This window comes from Tetrao urogallus (genome assembly GCF_951394365.1).
Source record: "Tetrao urogallus genome assembly, chromosome: 5".
Lineage (NCBI taxonomy): Eukaryota > Metazoa > Chordata > Aves > Galliformes > Phasianidae > Tetrao > Tetrao urogallus.
In genome coordinates, this window is record NC_136818.1 from 51994980 (window position 1) to 52010815 (window position 15836).

A 15836-nucleotide genomic window follows, 5' to 3' on the forward strand; every position below is an offset into this window, starting at 1 on the left:
GGAGTGAAAAACAGTTGGAGGACTCAGGGCAGTTGTCAGTGGAGAAAGCACAATCATAATGGGAGACATGAATTACCCCGATAGACTGGGTGGGTGCCATGTCAAAGAATGATGCAAAGACTGTATTTTTAGCCTTGAATGGTTCTTAGAACGACCTCTCGGAGGCACCAAGTAGAGAATGAACTCTTGAGTTAGTCATGGGCAGTGCATGGGAGGCAGTTAGAAATGTAAGAGTGAACAGTAACTCTGTCATGGCAAATACAATGTGCTCAAATTCATCACTGCCGGGAGGAAAAGCGAGAACAAAAGTACTACGCAGTGCGATGCAACTGGAATAAAGGAGATGGGTGCATTCTCCCTCAGAAGGCAGCAAGTAGAAAATTTGGGAAATAATTAAAGAAGGATTTTAAAGTAGCTGATGAAAGGACAAAATGCTTGTGAGTGACACCGAGACCCTGTGTTTAAAGCTTCAAATATGCCATCAGTCAAAATATGCTAACGAAGAATTATCTCCAAATATGGCACAGATGCACAGCTGATGAAGAAGGCATTCTGAAGTAAAAAAGACATCCTTCCACAAGTGTAAGTTGTGGCCAAAGATTAAGCAGAGAAAATCCCAAATTCTGGCAAGTTAAATAAAAAGCCCGCCACACATTTAGGCCAGCCAAAATCATTTTCGAACTGCAGCTTGCTAAGAACAAGATGATTGCTAATAGAAACATGTTTTATGCAGCAGGAGGAAGGCTACAGGGAACAGGGGGCCCAACAGCAAATTCTGAGGGAAGGACAGCCAAGAGAGGCAACTTCTCCAGAGCCTACAATTAGGAATTAGCTGCTAGCCAAAGCAGTACAAGAGAGAGTGAGCGAAGACAAAACCGAGCCCTGCTTCAGCAACCTTGCTCCTGCACGGAGATGTTTAGAGATGTTGATAGAGATAGGGATTAAGGGAGCAGCTGTCCATAGCAGCAAGAGATGCTGGCTGCTGTCACCCCTTCCCCCAGTTGCTTCTGGCGCTCCAGAGATCCTGTCCCGCTCTGACCTACTCCTTTGATCCAGGCCATTAATAGCACTGCCTTCTTTAGAGTCTGACTCCAGCAGCACCTGAAGGACACTGACTTATTCATTGTCCCCTGGTGGCAGCTACAGTTCACAGCCAGACACATCCTGCAGGTCCCTTTAGTCACATGAGATAGTCGGCAGCACCGTGCTCACTTGTGAAAATGGACCAAAGTGGTCTGGCTGCCCCATAGCCAGGCTTCAAAGCCTAAGGAGCTCAAGCACAGCCTGAGCTAGTTCCTCATGCATTTACTGTGCATTGTCCCAATGGTTATGATCATATCTATCATACACTTAACTCGTATTTTTAATCAGCCAAGTGTGTTCACCCTACTAAACTCAACCAGAGGCATTAGAAATGCACACTCCGTGTCCCAGTGCAGGGCTGTGTCCTGAGGTTCCACAGGCAGACCTCATCTGGTCCACACATCTTCAGTGCACAGCACCACGTGTGTGCTGCGTGCACCTCAGGAGACCTGAGATGGGCTGCAGGCGTCACGCTCGTCAGGGTGTCTGACTCACACTGCCAAGCACACACCCTCTCAAGCTGCATGGCCTGGGTTGCTACCCTTGCTTTTTTAAGCCTGTGCAACCTTGTCATAGCAAACAAGTGCCATGTAGGAATCCCTTTGCCCCCAGATGCTTGGCAGGGCTCCTTTCTTCAGGACAAGCCCCAGCTGTCTCCAGGTAACAGCGCGAGTGCATTTTTCGCCGCTTCTCCACACGCTTCCCGTCTCTAAAAATAAGCTGTTTAAAGATGCAGTTCCCAGTGCTCACCTGGGAACGCAGCCTGTCCCCAAGTACCGATAAGATCACGATTTCACAACCTCTCAGCTCACCTCCTGAGTGAGCCTTCCAGCCACACTCAGTTCACCCCACGTGGCATTTTCCCATGGGCTCGTGGCCTCCCCAGCGTTACGCCGGGAGGTGCAAAGCCCGTTTGTCCCAGCAGCCTATGGCTCCGTTGTCACCTAAGCAGCATCTTCTCAGGTTAAACCAGAGACACCATAGCATGGTTGTGTCCTGAGAAAGGGCAGCAGAAGGGCCCTGACTGGCTGTTCTGGGGCCAGCTGCACACCAGGCATGGCCATGAGCATACGCTGTGCTGTCTCTAAGGCTACAAGAAGAATACAGAGCAGAAATTGTGCAATTATAGGAGCCTTTAATTTCCCAGTGAATGCCAGGCAATAAACAGCAGCAGAATGGCAGGGCTCAGGTATCCAACAAAAGAGAAGGCGAATTTCCTTATCGATTTACCACAAAGTGAAACATAACATTATTTCAGCTGTGGTTTTAGCAAGCAGTAATGTTGCCCTGGGAGCCCTGCAGAGAGGAGTGGGCATCCAGCAACACACAGAGCGCGCTGGGGAGGGGAACCAGCCATGGTCAGAGCCCAGCAATGGGTTTTACCGTCACTCAGTGGGAACACAGGGAGCAAAACTCAGCAAAATATCAATGAGGGAGGACATTTGCTGGAAACTGAAGAAATGGAAGCACTGCAGGATGAATGCAAAACAGCAGTGTGGTTCTCCTGTGAAAAAGGAATGGCATGATGCTCAGATGCATCAGACAAGTTATTTTTAGCAGAGACAGAAACATCACCGTCACTGCGTGAGGCTTTAGGAGACTTCTTCCAGAATATCCTTGCAGCTCTGCATCCAGAAAGGATGAGCTCCACTGCACACAAAGGCTATGAGCTGCATGGATACTGAGACAGACCAGCCCAGCTGACAGGCACACAGACTGTGCTGCAGCTCCTGGCTGGCCAGGTGTCCTGAAGGAGGTGCTGCTTCAGCCCCAGGCCTCCAGGCTTCTGCTGGTCTATGTGAAGATAAAGAAATAATCATTTCCTTCTTAACTAGCTTCTAAGAGTGCTGAGGTATTCCTTCCTTCTTCTGAAGCACTAGAGACCAGTGCTGGACCTCCTGCCCCAGTGCTCCCAGCATTACCCTCCCAGAGGTCTGCTCACATAAGGCTTAGCACACATACACACACACACACACACACACACACACACACACACACACAAAAAAAAAAAAAAAAAAGTTACATTTTCTGTGAGTTTTCCTTTTTTCTTCTTTTTTTGATATTTCTCCAAATTTGGGACTATTTCCTACATCCTGTGCCATTTTTCTCACAAATTCCTTGCTACTACCAGACAGTAGATCTGATGGCCACTTGCTTCCTGGGACATTACAGCTGCAGACTTTTCTATAGGAGGACTCAGGAAGCATTAGCAATACCTGGTTACTGGCTGGAGCAGACATTCAATTTAGAGGCACCTACAACACATCCGTTGCATCCTTACACACAATTGCTTATGGGATGGCCCTGGAAGAATATCCCAGTGTGAGCAAAAGGACATGAGGTGTCTGCAAAGCAGCTGTAGGAGGGAGCATGGAAATGAACCTCTCAGCTGCACAGATTTAAAGCACACACAACTCCTGGCTGTCCACCAGGGCCAGGGGGAGATTTGAGGCGAGTGGTGTAGGACAGCAGAGATGCTGGAGCCTTAGAACAGGATAAGCATCCCTCCCAATTCTCGAGGGGACCTCTGAGCTTGGAGGAGTCGAGTCGGCCTGAACCCCAAGGGCTGGGATCCTAGAGGAGGAAACCATTGCAGACCATGAGGGGCTCTGCACAGTGCGGTTGGTGTCTGTGTTTTCAGGCTGAGCATCACAAGTCAGGTCCTATCAAGCTTGCCCACCCCCATGGTGATGTGGGTACTTGGTCCTGGGCAACATCCCCCTCCCCCCTCCCAAGGCCCCAAATAACCTTGTCTGAGGAGCCTTTGCCACCAGCTGGGCGACAGGAAAACACCTTTCTGCAGCTCTCACAGCCTCCACAACAGACTTTAAATCAATAACCCCAGAACACAAGGCCAGGTTACTGCGAACGGAAACCATTAAACTGCAACACAGGAGGATAAAGCCAGCCTCCAGCACTTGAAAGATTTATAGGGCGCAACAGCAGGGTGTTAATTCTTTTGGCAACACAAACGCTTTCACACCCACTGCTTTCCCTCAGCCACAGGAGCAAGGAGAGGGGACCACATGCAGCCCAGAGATGTACATGCACGGTGATGCTGTGCTCATGGGGCTGCCTGAATGCCCGGCAACCATGGGGGCCAATTCCCTCCTGGCCACTAGCACATAAGGCTCTGCTACACACATCTAGTTGTGTCCACAGAGCACCTCACTCAGCAGGGTGCAAAGGCCCAACCAAGGGCTCTGTAGAGCTGCATTCCCATTGACACCCCTTTGCATGCAGCCACCTCCTCAATTTCTTCCCTGGACAAAGTCCGGGGCCAGGCAGTGTGGGAGACCACGTCAGAGCCTTACCTCACATACCTGGGGTACCAGGAGGACGCCTGCCCAGAGCTAAGTCAGGGCTCATGCCACCCAGGATGCAGACAGAAGCAAGGCTTTGCCTCTCCAAAATCACTGCACTTCCCAGAGGCTCATGCACATAGTGGTGGACCTTATGATCTTGTGCTCTGCCCATCAGCCCCATCCCCTGTAGGGTGCAGGTGGCTGCAGCCTCTCTTCAGTCGCAGCCTCTACTTCAAGGGACAAGGCGTCAAACCCCTCTTCCAGTGAACGGGAGCACAACCAAGCAGCAGTCTGGAAAGGGACACACTACCACCCTTGCACACGTGGTCCCCTGTGCTGCTGCCACAGTGGAGGGCTGCAGCCCCCATATCCCATTGGAGCAGCTGTGGATGGGGATCTTGTACTGCCCCTGCGTGGCCACCACGGGAGGTGCACGTGGCCCCAAAACCTACAGATAGCCAGAGACCGAGGGACAGAACTTGTTCACCCCATTAGGCCATTTAGGGACTAACACAGGGACTGGAGTGCCTCGGCCCCCATCCTGCCCCACTTCCCAGACATCCCAAACCCAAGGAGTGCACGGTGTTAAAAGGTATCTATACCCTTCCCTGTCCCAGGGCCAGACCCAAGGAACCTCCTGCCCACCTTGAGCACTCAAGGGGCCACACCAAGGAGGAGACAAGGCAGAGCTGGGTTTGGGCATCCACATTTATTACATGGCTCGGCAAGCCCGAGGCTGCCACTCACCTAGGCCCTTCCAATTGATGGGAAACTGCCCGTCCTCCTTAAATACTGGTTATAAAACAAATTTTTTTCCTTTTTCTTTTTCTTAAAAACCTCATCTTTCTCTCCACACTTTTTTTGTCTTTTGTATTTGAGTATAAAAGCAGGGGCGGGCACTCCGCCGTGCTTGCTGCTACCTCCGCAGGCTGCGCTGTGCCTGCCGCAGCAGCGTGTCGAAGTCCAGCGAGTCGAACTTGCTCTTCACAGGGGCTGGATCGAAATCCTCTCGGTTGGAGTCTGAAAGATATGGGGAGAGCCTGCCCTGAGCCACATCTAAAAATCGGTGCTGGGCTGGGAGAGAATGCAGGGGGGGAAGGGGCTGGCGGGGGATCCAACCACCCACCGAATGCATGTGGGAAGGAAGGGATCCAGGGTGCAACTCACCCAGGTCAGCATAGTTCCTCCTGCAGAACTGCCGGCGGCCACCAAAGCACAGATCAAAGGGCTGCTCATCCGGACGCCGCAGCTTGTGCCCGCTCTCAATGGCAGCAAAGGCCTCCTCAGCATAGCGATAGGTGACAAAGCCGTAGTTGTCCCTGGAAGCAAGAAGGAGATGAGCATGGGCACAGTCACACCATCCTCTTGAGGAGCTGGGAAAGACCAAGGAGAGCTCTTACCCCTCGGAGCGGAAGTGCAGGGTGCACTCCTCGATGTCCCCAAACACTGAGAAGCGGTGCCGCAGCTCCGACCGTGTCATCCTGCTGGGGATCTTGCCAATGAACACAACTCGCCGCTCCTCCTGCGGGCAGGGGCACCCTTCTGTGAGACGATGATCTAAGGAGCCCCAAATCCAGCTTCCCAGCCCCACAACACATCCAGCGTTCATAGAATCATCAATGCTGGAAAAGACCTCTAAGACCATCTAGTACAATCGTTGACCCACCACCACCGTAGCCACTAAACTACATCCCTAAATCCACTCACTATTGCACGTTCCTTCTGGAGGATCCTCTGCCTTTGGTAGTGGTCCTGTGCATCATAACTGTATCTGTAGAGCAGAAAACAAACCTGTGAGCTGTAGGGTCGAGGAAGGTGTTGGAAGAGAGTTATCTCAGGAGCAAGATACAAGGGAGACACCTAAGGAGTAGGTGTTCTGTGAAAGGGACCATACTCACCTTCTCCTTCTGTTACTCCTCCTGCAAGGAGAGGGCGAACGGGAGCGGGACTGCCTGCGGGACGGGGACCGGGAGGAGTAGGAGGATGAGGAGGAGGAAGAGGAGGACCTGTCTCGGGACCTGCCACATGACCCGCAGCTGGAGCGGGAAGACGAGCTGTGAGAACATCTCGAGCGGTACCTGGAGGGAAAAAGAGAAAACTCAGCACCTGTGTCCAGCACCACGAGGCTCTGGGGATGCAAAAGAGCTCCATTCTGCCAAAACACCCAGCATGGCACATGGACAGGACATATCAGTATCCTCAGGGTGAGCCTGGCTGTGGAAACATCTGCCCATGTTTGCCATGGGGAACAAAGGCACTATAAAGGTGCTGCTCCAAACCCCACAGCCTAAACGGAGTAGGATCTCATCACACAACCTCTGAAGAGCAAGACATGGATATATGGGAACCATTCAGCATGGCTGCAGCCAGGTAAGGATCCAGAGAATGTGGAGCTGCTGCACTGAACTCTACATGGCACACAACGCTAACGGAGCCACTGCACCTGCATAGCACCCAGCAGCCACCCCGGTCAAGAGCCAAGTGCCTCCAACCATACACATCATGGGCCATGGCATTCACCCCATATGGGCTTCACTGCCCACAGCCCCTGGCCTCCAAGCAAAGGTGCAGCACCCCAAACCCTCCAGGGCCAAGCTGCGCAGCCTCCAGTCAGCAGCCAGGCGCACACACTGCCCACAGCTGGCCCCTGGCATTGACAAACCCAAGACCCAAGCCCAGGGACTGGCACATAGCTTTTGGGGGACAGCAGGTCAGTCTGACACCACCCATGGGGACACTGGACAGTACAGTGTTCAGGAAAAGGGGACAGAGGGAGTCCCAGCCCAGCTGGGTTGAGTGGCAGGGACACATTCTTGCAACACGCAGATGCACAAAGGCTCCAAAGAAAGTTACCCCGCAGATGCCTTGATAAGGGGTGCGGGGAAGCAGCAGAACAACAAACCCAGATGGGTTGCTCCCCTGTTCACCCCCAGCAGCTCCCCGCTGTGCCTGCAGCTTTTCTCATTCCTACATTTAGGGCTATACCAGTACAAACACCTGCATTCATCCCAGAGAAAGCACCCAAAAGCCAAGGCATAACCAAGGGCTCACATGTGTGCTAGCACATGGTAGGGCTCCAGGAGGGGCAAGGAGGCCTTGTCCAGAGGGGGACTCAGCCAGACCTCTAACTGCTTAGCTGCTCACCCCTTCAGAGGGACCACAGGGAAACACCTTTGCAAAATATCAGCCACCAGGCAACACCCAAAGAGCAAGCCGACCCCACTCTGCCACTTACCCTCGCCACCGCTTGGGCGGTGGGGACAGCGACCGCGACCGGGACCGGGAGGATGAGGATGATGACGAAGACTCGCTGGCTCCATCCGAGCTGGAACTGAAGGAGCGGCTGGCCCGGCTGCGGCCGGCCCTCCAGCTGCCTGCAGAGGGGCTGGGCGAGTCCTGCGGTCTCCGGTAGCAGCGCAGGGACTTCTTGGCAGCGACACGGCCAGGCTGGGTGCTAGGGGTCCACACCTCCTGGTCCCGGCAGGGAGACGCAGCCGGGGATAGGAGCACTGAGGTGGCGGGGCTGTCACCCCCGGTGACGGCCTTGCTGGGGACGCTAGTCCGATAATCCAGGGGGGTTGGGCAAGCAGCCCCTGGGGACTCCTGGCTGGGACCCACTGAAGTGGCGGGGGCCGGCTTGGGCTGGTCCAGCGTCCGTTTGGTTAAGGAGGAGATGGGCTTGATGGTGATGTCCCGGTGGTGTTTGACGTTCCAGCGGGAGCCGCTCTCAGTGGCGGGGTGCTGTGTGCCAGCAATGCTGCTGTTCTCCAGGCGTGTTGTGCGTGGGATGCAGTAGTCGTGGTCACCTGAGCAGACGTGGCTGGGGGCTGCGCTGCCAGGTGCTGGGCTCCTCCCCTGGAGCTTGCTCTGGGGCAGGGGTTTAGCTTTTGTGAGCTTGGTGGTCCTCTGACTCCCTTCCTGAGGTGCCGACGCAGGTGACTTGGTCTTGGCCAGCAGTGAGACAGTGGGCAGCGGCTTCCAGAGCTGGTGGGGAGGGGTCGCCGGGGGGGTGAGCCCTGCAAGAGTAGCACAGAGATGTTAGGATGGGGATCCTGATGAAGAAAAGAGGGGAGCACCCTCATTGCAGTCCACCTGGCTGGAGACCTCACCCAAGCTCCCAACTCCCCTCAAGCCCTGGGTTCCCCTCCAGGCAGCTCCCAGCCCCACAAAAGCCCGTGATAAGGCTCCAGGTGCTCCCCTCCCTGCTCCTGGGCGTCACCTGCCACGTTGGCCAGCTCCGAGGCCTGTAGGCTGTCCGGGGGCTTCCTCTCTGGCTGGGGCTCCGACCTGAGAAGGGGAAAGGAGCTCTGTAAGAAGCAGCTGCCTCCAAATTCTGCTCTCAGGGACACTTGCACCCACCCAAGCTGCCTGAATAGGGGGCTCACAATATCCAAGAGCTGCAAAGACAGACCTTGCAGATCCCAGTCCTACATCGGTCAGTCAGGACTGAACAGCCCAGGGCTGCCCCAGGGCTCCATGCTGAGGCACACGGAGAACCCTGTACTCACCCAGCACTCCTCGCTGGCCGCCTTTCCTCAGGGGGCTGCACAGGAGCCTCCTCCTTCTTGGCTGAAAAGAGAATGGGTGGGTGAGAGCAGAGCTGGAAGGCAGCAGACAGACTGTGAACATGAGGAAGAGGTTTCAAGGCATCCCCGCCCTCTGTAGAGCTTTTGCCTTTTCTTCCCCCACTTTTTCTTCCCACCATCATCTCCTCAGCTGCCCCAGAGATGTCAAAACAACTGACTCAGGACAGAAAGGAAACAAAGGCAGAGAAGCCCCTGGGCAAGGCAACCACACAAGGTACTATCATTTTAGGAGCACATGCAGCACAAGGACATGGAAGACCCTACAGGGGACAACGTGCTGCATCCTCACCTTCAGATTTCTCAAACTGCTCCAGCAGGCTGGACAAGTCAGCAGCTTCGATCCCTGGACCACGAGAGAGCACAGGTCAGTTTTGCCTCCACCCTCTTCCCCTGGGCACACTTCAAGCTACAGCAGTTTCAGTGCCTCCCACAGCAGGGACGGGAGCGCACAGTTCTGCAGTCCAGTTTAGGCACCAGTAAGCCCAGGCTGTAGGCAATGAGGATTTACAAGACTGCCAAACACACTGGCCAAGCCCACAGACACAGCTTTGCCACCCACCCCACTGCAGATCAGCAGCTGGAAGCAGCCCCTGCAGACCCCCACTCACCAATCTCACTGATGAAGGCCTGCACAATGTCCTGGTTGCTGTCACTGGGCTGTGCAGGGCTGATGAGTGGTTGGTGCCTCCAGGGCCGTGCAGCGGGCGGCTTGCTGCTCTCCCGGCATGGTTTTGGTGGCGGTGCTAGAGCCTGGGTGATGGGCTTGTGGCTGGGTGGCTCCAGTGGGGTCTTGGCTGGCTCCACAGGCTCCTCTGTAAGGCAGGTGCCAGGGGACCCCCCAGCAGGGACAGCAGCAGCTGACACCTCTGCAGGAATGACAGCCGGGGCAGCCTTTGAGAGCTGGACAGGTGCTGCAGGTGGGGGCTCCTCCAAGGGTTGGGTGGGAGCAGCCTCAGTTGGAGCTGGGGCTGCAGGAGGGACCACGCTGGGCTGGGCAGCAGCACCTGATGGAGTTACTAGTGGCTGGGTGGAGGGCAGAGCCGAGGGTCCCTTGGGGATGGAATTCTCCCCCACCAAACGTGCCTGCCTCCTAGCATTTGATACCCTGCTGACCCCTGGTCTGGCCTGGCTGCCTGCAGTCCCCATCTCACTGCCTGGAGATGGCTGCATAGGGATAGCTGGCGGCTCTGAGGCGGGGGGAGACTGCCCATGCAAGAGGGCCGTGCTGGGGCGGCCACTAGCTGGGACTGAAGAGACTGATGCACCCTGCAGTGCAGGATCACCGTATGCCATAGGAGGCACTGGAGGTGGTGGAATGGGGATGCCTGGCCAGTAGGATGGGGGGGCCCAGCCCACGGGGCCATAGGGGCCACCGGGGATGAAAGGTGGGGGGGGGGGCAGGGTCGGTGGGGGCCAAGCCATGGGTGGGGGTGGGAGGCTGGGCACCATGTGGAAAGTGCCGGGGGGTCCAGCGCCAGGTGGTGGGGGCAGAGCATGGCAGCCCAGGGGCTGCGGACCAAAGCAGGGCCAGGAAGGCACAGGTGGATACACGGCATAAGCACCAGTAGTGGCTGGTGGTGGCATCCCAGGGGGAGCTGTCCCAGCAGCTGGGGGCACAGTAGGTGCAACAAAAGGTACTGGTGTCACTGGAGGTGGTGGGGCTGAGGCAGGTGCTGGAGCTGGCGCTGGAACCGGAGCTGCAGGTGCTTTGCTGGCAGGAGGCGGCCCAGCAGGGGAACTGGCTGATTTCTCCAGGCTCTTCTGAGCCCTAGCTGTTTCGCTGGGTGGGCGTGCAGGTGCCACCAGGCAGGGAATGTCTGCCAGCTCAGTGGGAGGCTCAGGGACGCTGGGCCACTTGCTGACTGCTTGCTTCTTGCCCTCCTTCCCACTGCCCATGCTGGACTGGCGGTGCTGCATGCGCATGCGATACTCCCTCAGGCTCAGGGCCTTGGGTTTGGCCTCCTTGGGCAGGGTCTCACTTGGCTCTGCTGTGGGCACACTCTGGGTGGGCTCCATGCCTACATCCTGCTTCGGCATCCCAACAACTGGCTGTTCAGCCCCTTTGTCCTCCTGCTCCACCGGGCTGGGTTGCTTCCCTGCTAGTGGCTCCTCTGTGGCTTTCTCCACAGGCACTGCAGACTCACCCTTCTCCAGCACCGTGTCTGTCATTTCTGGCTCCAACTCTTTTAGCAGCTCCGGGGGCTCCTTCGTGGGCAAGGAGGCCCCTGCTGTGCCCCGGGGGCGGCCACGTGGCTGTGGTGCCCGATCAGCATGCAGCTCCATCTGCCCCTCCTTCCGTGCTTGCTCCAGTTGCCGAGCCAGGAAGTCAGAGACCTGCAGCGAGGGCCGTGCTGCCCGCCGTGACCTGCCTGAGCGCAGCCGGTGTGCCATGCAGTCTCTGCCAGGTCGGCCCTCCTCACTTGGACCTTCCTCCACTTTCTTTTTCCGACTCTTCCTTGCTCTCTCACGGCCACGTCCCTTCTCACAGATCTCACGCTTGCTGCTCACTGCAGTCTCCACAGGGGTCTTGCTGTCCAGTGCTGCACATGAGGGCTCCTTCCCAGGTGGTTTCTCCTCCTCCTCCATTCCAGTTTCAGGTGCTGGATCTCCTGGCAGCTCCTCTCCGTGCACTGGGATTAACTCTGCGTTGCTCTCTGTGCCCAGTAGCTGGGGCTCCAAGTCAGGGAAGCCAGGGGCCAGGGGCTGCAGCACCACGGGGATCTCCATGTTCTCACCTTCCCTGGGTACGATCTCCAGCACAACGGGACCGCTGAGTAGCTCTTTGGCCATGGGCTCACTCTCGGGGTCCACACACACAGTGAAGGTGGGCAGGCAGTAGGGATGCATGGACTTTACCAGCTCGCTCAGCGACACATCACTTGTGTTGATGACACAGGGGTCTTCATGCTCCTCTGCCACCACCTCGGGCACATTCGTGGAGAACTCTGCAGCCTCCATGCTGCTGTCCAGCTCTGGGCTGGAGGCAGCCTCCTCATCTTCCTCCTCCCCGTCACTACGCTGCAGGGGGAGCTGCTCATGGGCACGGGGCCGCCCCTGCTTCCTCTCCACCCGCGGGGTGCTGCAGGTTTGCTTCTTTGGTGGTGGTGGGTCCTCCAGGCCGTGAGCAATGCGGTCCCAGGCCAAGTCCATGTCGGTCTGGAAAGGGGAAACCAGAGCTCACGTCAGCTCCCACCACTTAGTGACGCTCTCTCCCAGCTGCACTGGGGGCATCGCCACCCCAGAACCACTCCTCCAGCTCTCCCTGCTCACCTTCCCAGCTTCAGTTACGCTGCCACCGCTGCTGAGGGACCAGAGACCCTTGGGCTGCTCCAACGCAGGGCTCTTGCACTCAAGAACTGGTCGGGATAGGCTGAGAAACTTCTGGAACTGGTGGAAAGATGGATAGAGGATGATGCATGGAAGGTACAGAGCTCCCAACAATGTTGTCACCTCACCCCAGGCTGGTTGTGCAGATTGGCACGGAGCTCCTGAGCCTCCTGTGAATCCCCCACCCTGCCAAACATCACACCTGAAGGCTCAGAAAGGCATTTGAAGTTGAAGAAGAGGCCCCACCACTCACCGAGGGGTTCTCCCGCTCCCGAAGCGAGGTCAGCAGCTCTGTGTCCACAATGGTGTTGAAGGGGGACAGGGTCTCATCATCTGTGCTGTCCAGCATCTCCGTGATGGCAGTGAGCAGGGACAGCTCATTCTGTGCATCCAGGCAGGCCTTGCCCTGCAGGAAGAGCGGGTGGTAGCTCAGAGGGCACTAAGGCACAGCTATGGGGCAGCAGGGCCCCAGAGTGGCCCAAGGCCACCACCATGCACAAGGACCCACCTCGCTTAGGGAGAGGTCCTCAATGATGGAGATGACAGAGGAGTCAAGGTAGTTCTGCATTGTCCCCAGGATCTCCTCAGCCTCTGGAATGGTTTCTGTATCCAGCGACAAGTTCAGGTCATCATCCTCAAAGGAGAAACACTACAGGAAGTGGGGTAAAATGGATCAGCACTCCACAAACCATCACCACACACCTTCAAATGAGCAAGAAGGTCAGAGGGCACCACAGAGACCGTAATCCCTCACTTTCTGGGAAAGTTCACCCCACCCCACCCCAATGCACAAAGCCCCACAAGGTGCTGTGCCACCAATCCCGGACCCCCTTCCGCCATCACAAGCACTGGACTGGAAGCTCTCACCCAGCAGTTTTGGAACTGGTGAAGAACAGTAAATGAAGCCCAACACATCCCATATTTGTCTGATAGCACTCTGCTTGTGCTCAGTGGGCAGGGGAGATGCACACTTCCCTCCTGCGCCCACAGACCATCACATGCTCCTTTGGTTTTGGCTGTCGGCGCTTCAGATAAGCCCAAAACATTACAAAATGTGCAGGGCTCAGCAACAGGGATGCATCCGGCTGTCACTGCCAGGGCTGGAATCATCACTGCTCTGAGCACACAGTGCTCATGATCCAGCATCAAAAATGCTCCTCACTGCTCACCCCCAGCACCCTGGGTCCTCTGTTCTTCCCAGACCCCTGGCACATTGCGGTAAGGCTGCACCACAGCCCTCAGCAGCAGCAGAGGCACAGCATTGGTGTGTTGCCGGCACGAGACAGTGTTTGGGTTCCTGCTTACAGATGGGCTTTGGCAGAGATAACGCAGCTGGGGACAATAAATGCCCCAAGGACAGAGACCTGGGAGAGCTGGCAGGGAGCTGCCAGGCAGCCTTCCTCCCCCAAAACACAGCCAAACCCCAGCCACACACCTACAGGTCAGCATTACGCAGCCCACTGGTGACATTCCCAGGGTCCTTTCTACTGCATGAAGAGAAATCAAACCCTCCCACTCCCAGGGCCCTTTCCAGCCCATAAGAAGGCCATGTCCCAGCGCTCCCCAACTCCTTTGACTCAGTGCCTCGCCAGGAGTCCCACAGCCCTGAGTCACCCGTGTTCCCCGGGGACTCTCTTTGATCCACCTGGGGCTGGGCACCTCCTCCTACCCTCGCGTCGGGGCGGGGGCACAAACCCGCCCGGCCTGCTCCCAGCAGAGCCCCTGCTGTGTCCCATGGTTGGTTTTAAAGTCACGGGGATGCTAAAAGCATGGGTACGGGCCCTGAGCACACTGCGCCTGGGCACGCATCGGGTACCATCAGTGGGGAAAGCATAGGACGCCCGCAGCCCCAAAGGGAGGGCCAAGAGCACAGTAGGGCTCTCCCACGTACCAAAGTCACAGGCACCACGGGCACGTGCCCACGAGCTGCTCGCCCCGCAGAGCTGTGCAGGGACACGCGTGCCCCGGCTGCGCCCCGGGCAGGGCGGGGAGCTCCGGCGGAGGGCACGGCCCCTTCCAGCGACTGTGAGGGAGCGCCGCGCACAGAGGCAGCGCCGTCCCAAACAGGCATTAGGGTGCGAAGGGCGGGGGTACGAGAGCGCGACGAGGGATCTCGACAGGAGTCCGCATCACAGGCACAGTCGAGGGACAGGAGACAGTGACGCGAGGGGCGGTCTGCGGCACCGCACCGAGCTGCGAAGGGCAGGGACGCGCAGCCCCCCGATGCCCGACCCCCCCGGGTGATCCCCACACACCCGCCGGCCCCGTCCTCCCGTCCCCCCGCTGTTTCCCCAGGCCGCTGACACCGCGCAGAGCCCGCGCCGACGGCAGCACCCGCCCGCTGCCCGCACACCGCCGGCACCGGGAGCCGCGGGGATCCTCCGAACGACCCTCCCTACAGCCCCCGCCCCGGGGCAGCCCCTGCGGGACGGCCACAGCCTCGCGCCGCGGGCCCGCAACCGGCACACGTGGTGCTGCAGCCGCGGGAGCCGCCCCGGCCTCCACGTGTCACGGCGCGGCCGCTGCCGCCGCCGCCCGCCGCCTACCTGCAGGGGGCTGCCGGCGCGCAGGGGCGGCTGGCGAGAGGCGCCGCCGCCTGCCGGTCCCCGCGAGGCGGCTCCGGTCGAAGCGCCGCAGACCCCGGCCCCGACCCCGGCGGCGGGGAGCACCGCTCCGCCCCGCAGCGCCGCCATCTTGGCGCCTCCGCTCCCAACGCGGCCACTGCCGGGCGCGACACGTGACCGCCGGCGGCCCCGCACTACAGCTTCCGGCAGCCACCGCGCCGAGCCGTCCCGCCCCGCGCAGGGCACGCCGGGAGCGCACCCCTTCGCCGCCGGCACTGCGCCGCGCCGAGGGGAACGCCTGGCGGGTGGCGGCTGTAGCGATGCGAGGCGGCCATCTTGAGTACTGAGGAGCGCCGTGACTTCGCCGCCATCTTTGTAGAGGGCGAGGGCTGAGGGAGCGGCCCCAGCCGTGGCGCGCGGGGGGCGGGGCGACACGGGCGTCACTGGCGGGAAGCGCCCAATAGAGGCGGGGCGGGAGCGCGTTTTCCCGCGGTGCCGGCTCTGCTGCCCACGTGGGCGCGGGGAACCGGGCCGGGGCTGGGCGGGAGTCGCTCGTTCTCGGAGCGGGGCCTGGCCTCGCCGTGTCCGAGTGTCCCACGTTATACCCCCGCTATCATACTGCTCGACACCGGCTTGTGCCGGGCGCTGCTACGGAAGGCGCCTCCCGTGGCCCCTCTCTGCCCTACGGTGCAAAGATGTGCACGGAAGAGTGCCGTGCCCCGCTGAGAGTGGGGTCCGCGAAGTGCCTCCGGTGTCACATCCACCCCAAAGACCTGCGGGAGCTCTGCTCTGTGCCCTGTCCCCAGCTGTAAGCCTGCCCGGCGCAGGGGAGGTGGCTGCAGAACAACGCACGATGTTATGTGGCTGCGGACGGCATGCAGCTGGTATAGGGAATGCACACAAGTGTCAGACTGGGGCGTTCGGCTCTGTCCTGGTGCCTCAAGTTAAATAAGGCCAAAGTCCCTCTGAAT

General features: G+C 58.3%; 1 protein-coding gene across 1 annotated transcript; it reads right to left on the minus strand.

Annotated features, from left to right (window-relative positions):
* Positions 1-5304: 5304 nt before the first annotated feature.
* PPRC1 (PPARG related coactivator 1) lies at positions 5305-15236 on the minus strand (the record flags this gene model as incomplete). The annotated part of the gene is given in 15 exon segments (XM_079536475.1): positions 5305-5408; positions 5556-5707; positions 5789-5910; positions 6096-6159; positions 6287-6466; positions 7624-8404; positions 8608-8675; positions 8897-8957; positions 9264-9317; positions 9583-12130; positions 12245-12361; positions 12555-12707; positions 12810-12950; positions 14848-15159; positions 15162-15236. Coding segments are annotated over 15 exon segments (4932 nt in total).
* Between the last annotated feature and the right edge of the window lie 600 nt (positions 15237-15836).